The sequence below is a fragment of the Vigna radiata genome, chromosome 8 (genome assembly GCF_000741045.1).
Source record: "Vigna radiata var. radiata cultivar VC1973A chromosome 8, Vradiata_ver6, whole genome shotgun sequence".
Taxonomy (NCBI): Eukaryota; Viridiplantae; Streptophyta; class Magnoliopsida; order Fabales; family Fabaceae; genus Vigna; species Vigna radiata.
The window spans coordinates 26,771,674-26,776,718 of NC_028358.1; the positions used below are offsets into that span (position 1 = coordinate 26,771,674).

Genomic DNA, 5,045 nt, shown 5'->3' on the forward strand with positions numbered 1-5,045 from the left:
CCATCTCACAACCGCAGCTACAAGCCAGGTCGCCTCCTTCTCCATTCAGTTAGGTCGTTCTCTCCTTCTCCACCAACAACATCCTGTTTGAAGTCNTCCACTCCATTTTTTTCTTCTCTAGCACGCATAGGGAAGGGGCANTGCCTCTATTCTTCCTCTTTCACAAAACTATGCAACCATACACTACAACCACCGCACAATGCCGCCATTGTCTGCTTTAAGTTCGGCCAAAGCCGACTTTTGTCACTACTCTTACGATCAGAGACNCACCCTGAACTGTTTGCATAAGCATTATCTATGTTTTTGATGCATTTGTTTGTCTGGATGGACAAAAATAAAGAAAGAAGAAGAAAGAAAGTGAAGAAGAAAATGAATCAGATCGTAATATTTACCGACAGATTTTTATATTGGTAATTACATACTACTTGACCAACGGATCAAAAATATTTGCCGTTAAAAGTTATTGACAGCAGTTTACCAATGGACTTTTGACCATAAGTAAGTCGTCAGTAATTTTAACTTATTGACAAATTTTATACATTATTCAGATCTCATATTTTTTAGTCATGAGTTTAGTTTCGTCCTTATGATTTTTATTATTTTTTATTATAATATATTTCATGTTATGAAAAATTATTAATGTGCTTTGATAAGTGAGTTTAGATGTTTAAATAACAATCATGAATTTGTAAAAAATTTGAAAAAATAAATAAAATGTTAAAATAAATTATTAAATAGTTAAAATTTTAATTTATACATATTAAACGTAACTAATAATTTGAATATTTTAATCTTTTAAAAATGCATATTTTCTAAAACAATGAAAATTAGGTTTAAAAATATATAATGGATAACGACTCATTTTAGATTTGAAACTTACTTTCATCACGTTAAATAGGAAGCTTTTAAAGGATGTCGTGTCTCAACAAACATCTAATTAGGTTAGTTAGGATGCATTCATTATTTTTATCTCATCAACCGATCACAAAAACCTTCAGGAAAAAAAAGATCTATTCAAATTGAATTAGTGACTTAGTATCAATCTTTAAAACATCCTTCTCAACTTTCAACGTTGCCTTCTCATTAAGTGACTCCTCTAAGGCCCTATACTTTATTTTCTAATGAACCTCAAACCCTTTCGTTCCTCAAGCTAATGGGATTGCTCAAGTTCCTCCCTGTCCCTTTGTTAATGGAAAGTTCTTTGCAATAAGGAAACTCATTAATACCATTGTAGTAGAGAAGACCAATTTGATTCAAATTGAGAGTTGCAAGACAATGACTAAGTGCAACAAGATGAATAACCTTTTAATTCGCCTCCTTTCTTATCCTGATTATTAGTATTAAAGAACTCCAAACTTTATTTATTAATATTAGACATTTGTATTTTTTAATTTTAAAGCTTTTATTTACAAAGGTTGTTGTATATTGACATTATTTAATTTAATGAGAATTTTTTGGATGTAAATTATTTGTTGTAGTGTGTCCTTCAATCTATGTCTATGTTTGCCTAATTTTTTCAAAAACAAATTGTTTCATCAAAGCTAACAATCACGTTACATGCGAATTTATCCGTCAATAATTACATACAAATTTATCGATAGATAATTATATAGAGTTTTATTTATTAATAATTACATACGGATTTATTCGTAAGTAATATTACATACTCAGATTTTTTTGTATATAATTATCTACATATAGATTCGTATGCAATTATTTATATGTTTTTTCATTGATTATTTATTTAAAGATAAATTTATCAGTAATGTTACCTATGATTAATTTACTTATGGATTATGGATTTTTGTTTGTAAATAACATTGTTACCTACCAATTTTTTTACTTACATATGGATATATATGATAGAAAATGAGTTTTTTTTTTCTTGTAATGTCAATAAACTTTATTGGCTATCTCTTTACTAATGAATTTTTACCTGTCAATAGTTTTTTAATAAACATGATTTATTGATAAATAATAATTGTTGATAATATACGATTTAGTTTGAAATAAAGTTATGATTTATATATTGTTGCATAAAAATAGTAAATAAATACAAGGTAAAAGGGCATTTAAAAGAATTAAATGAACGAGAAAATAATATAAACTTATTGATTACATAATAACCCCGTTGGTTTGAACCAAATATAACTCTTTATAACATTAACAACATGAACAGAAGAATACAAAAGAAAATTGTGTATGTCAAATTATTATTTTTTAATTTTTATAAAAAAAATCCTTTGACACATACAAATATTTTATACTTATTTAGTATTGTTTTTCTATTTACTTTTTTTAAAATACAAAATTTCTTTTTTTTTATAATTATTTTATCCTTGTATTATATATTAAGTAAATGTAAAAATGTATCACTTTATCATTAAGCAAAGTTTGATTCTCATGCAAAAACAAGTACACCCCCATTATTATAAAATATAATATCATTTGTTGATATTTAAAATTAAAACATATAAAAAATAAAAATATTAAAATTTGAAGTTATAAAGTGGATGTATATAACTTTTAACGGGTGAAAGGTATCACAATAAATAATTTACCTATATTATGACATCAATATGAAAAAGTTGGACTGCAACATTTTGATATACCGTTTTCTTAAACTCCCATTTCAAATTATAAATATTATATTATTTTACTTAAAAATTTTGTTTTCATTTATTAAATATAATATTTTATTATTAAAAGGAGTTGTAAAGTGAAAATAAAAGAAAAAATAAGTATCAAAATATAATTATTTTTTAAATTTAGTCAACAAGTATTTTACTCCAAATTCAAAACTTGTTGGTATCAAGAACATGGATTCACGCTTCCATCAAATAAGTCAATTATTATATGAGTAATAATATTATCACATATTTGACACATAATATAAAAATAAAATAGTAAAAAAAAATGTAAAATTTTATAGTTTTTCAAAAAAGAAAAGAGTAAAAAATAATAATGTTAAATAAATGTAAATAATTTAAGTGTCTCAAAAAAATCATTTTTCTTTTATTTATTATATAGCGCAAGCACATTTTATGAGATAACTCAAACAAAAAACTACATGCACATCTAGTAAAAAATGTGAATGAAAATGGCAAATGTTTTCTCGCTAGCAGCAGTTGAGCTGGGGGGAAAAATGTAGAAATTCTATCAAGATATTAAATTAAAATTGATAAATATCTTAGTCATAATATCGAGTCCAAAAACTATGTATATCAATCAATACTCTAGTTCTTGATTTTCTGGATTATGTACCTTGCACTCAAAGCAAATGTCTTTCCCTTTTCTTCCACACCAAACTGCAAAAACACATTGTATTTATCAATCTCTCTTCACCCATATGTTTAATCAAACTGCTTAGTGATTTTCTTCCTTTCATCATTCCTTCTCATTAACCTCCCTCACTGGCATTCTTCATTTTCCCAGGCTTTCAATATGTAATATGTGACGAAAAACATTCAAACCAGTAATTTCTCTCCTACCTTCCCCCCAACAAGTTCATCATGATTTTCATTCAAGAACATCAGTATTGGGATGATAGAGATCATAGGGTTTCCAGAGATGATCAACAGAGCAAGGCCTTCTGGAGTCCAACCTCAACCATGGCTTCCCCTTGCCACTCCAATGCAGCAAACTGATAGGCCCAGGATGAAGACTCCTGCACCTGCCTTCAAGATTATCACCTCCCAACCCATGCTGGTTCCACCTGTGGTCCACACTCTTCAACTCCCCAGCAAGAACCAGAAGAAAAGGAGGCAAAGAACCCAAGTGGTAGATCCTCTTCTGCTTCTGCACCACCATCCATGCCTCCACCTTTTCCCTGTACTTCCCCTCCCTCCATTTCTCCACGTCCATCACCATCACCCCCGTGTTGAAATAGCAGGGCTTCCTTCCCTCGAACGTCCTACTTAACTCCTTGTCGTTCCAGAACAAATCCGTGAAATACACCATGAAATTCGCTTGGCAATACTCCGGCGCCGCCAGTACCTTCCCCTCCAAGTCAACCTCCCACAGCTTTGCAATGTCATCCACAACCACGATATCAGAGTCCAGGTATATCACGCGTTTCACGTAACCTGCAAGTAATAAGGCTCATCAACTTTTTATATGATCAGATAAACTTCTCATAAATCACTTTTACATGATCAAAATAAGAAAAACACATGAATTGTGTTAGACTATAATCTGATGAGTTTTCATCTGTAAAAGTTTCGTATTTACGAAAAACATAGTTGTGGTTAGTTATTATGCGAAGAAGAAGCTAAAGTAACCGTACCTGGGAGAATGTCGGAGAGGTAGATTCGTGCGTAGTTGAGAGGCTGGTCCAGGGCTTGGCGAATGGATTTGGAGATTTTTCCACGTACCCTATTGGAATCGAAGCGATAAGTTTTGAACCTGAGGTAAGGAAAGGTGGACTTGATGATGGTGAACACCTGGGGCTCGAACCTTGCCCAGAGGAAATGGAACTCCAAGTTTTCTGGACAGGTGGAGTGCTGGAGAATGGAGAGGACCGCGGCCATGGTTCCTCTGAGGTAGTTTGAGTCCAACGTCATGGAAATGTGGATGCTCTCATTGTTGCATGTGTTTCCGTTGCGGAATGCAGGGGCTTCTCGGAAGAGGGGGAAGTCGGGGACCGGTTTTCGTACGACTTCGTGTTGAATGGTGGCGGCGAAAGAGGTGGTGGCGGCGAAAGAGGCGGTGGCGATGAGGAGGAGGAGGAGATAAGACAGGAGGCGTAATGGGGAGGGAAGAGGTAAGGCCATAACCTCCTCCTGTCTTTTAATGTTATGGTGTGGAAATCAAGGTGGCAAAGGAGGTGAAAGTGTTGGAGGCATGTTATTTATGAAAGTTTTTTTCTTTGAAGGAATTGATTGTAGGGAAGAGAACAATCCTCGGAGGATTGAGGTAATAAACCCCTTCTTTAGCCATTTTGCTGCTGTCCCTATATCTTTTCCACCCAAAATATTCTCTCCTTTACCTTTCTTTTTTCGATTTATTTAAGACTTTTCTATGATGCTGTAAAATGCTTTTTCTTT

The 5,045-nt window shown here is 32.1% G+C and overlaps 1 protein-coding gene across 1 annotated transcript; it reads right to left on the minus strand.

The window, feature by feature from the left end:
• Nucleotides 1-3,145: 3,145 nt before the first annotated feature.
• On the minus strand, nucleotides 3,146-5,045 carry LOC106770436 (probable galacturonosyltransferase-like 4). The gene is made up of 2 exons (XM_014656247.2): nucleotides 4,286-5,045; nucleotides 3,146-4,085 (listed from the first exon to the last, which is right to left on the minus strand). Exons 1-2 carry the CDS (start codon nucleotides 4,770-4,772, stop codon nucleotides 3,520-3,522), a joined length of 1,053 nt encoding a protein of 350 aa, XP_014511733.2. The 5' UTR covers nucleotides 4,773-5,045; the 3' UTR covers nucleotides 3,146-3,519.

What these genes read in the sequence shown, in the direction of transcription:
- LOC106770436 (XM_014656247.2), bottom strand. Translation starts at nt 4,772, where the DNA reads ATGGCCTTACCTCTTCCCTCCCCATTACGCCTCCTGTCTTATCTCCTC. An exon ending in CCTCTCCGACATTCTCCCAG is followed by an intron (nt 4,086 to 4,285) that starts GTACGGTTACTT and finishes TATTACTTGCAG; the next exon opens with GTTACGTGAAACGCGTGATA.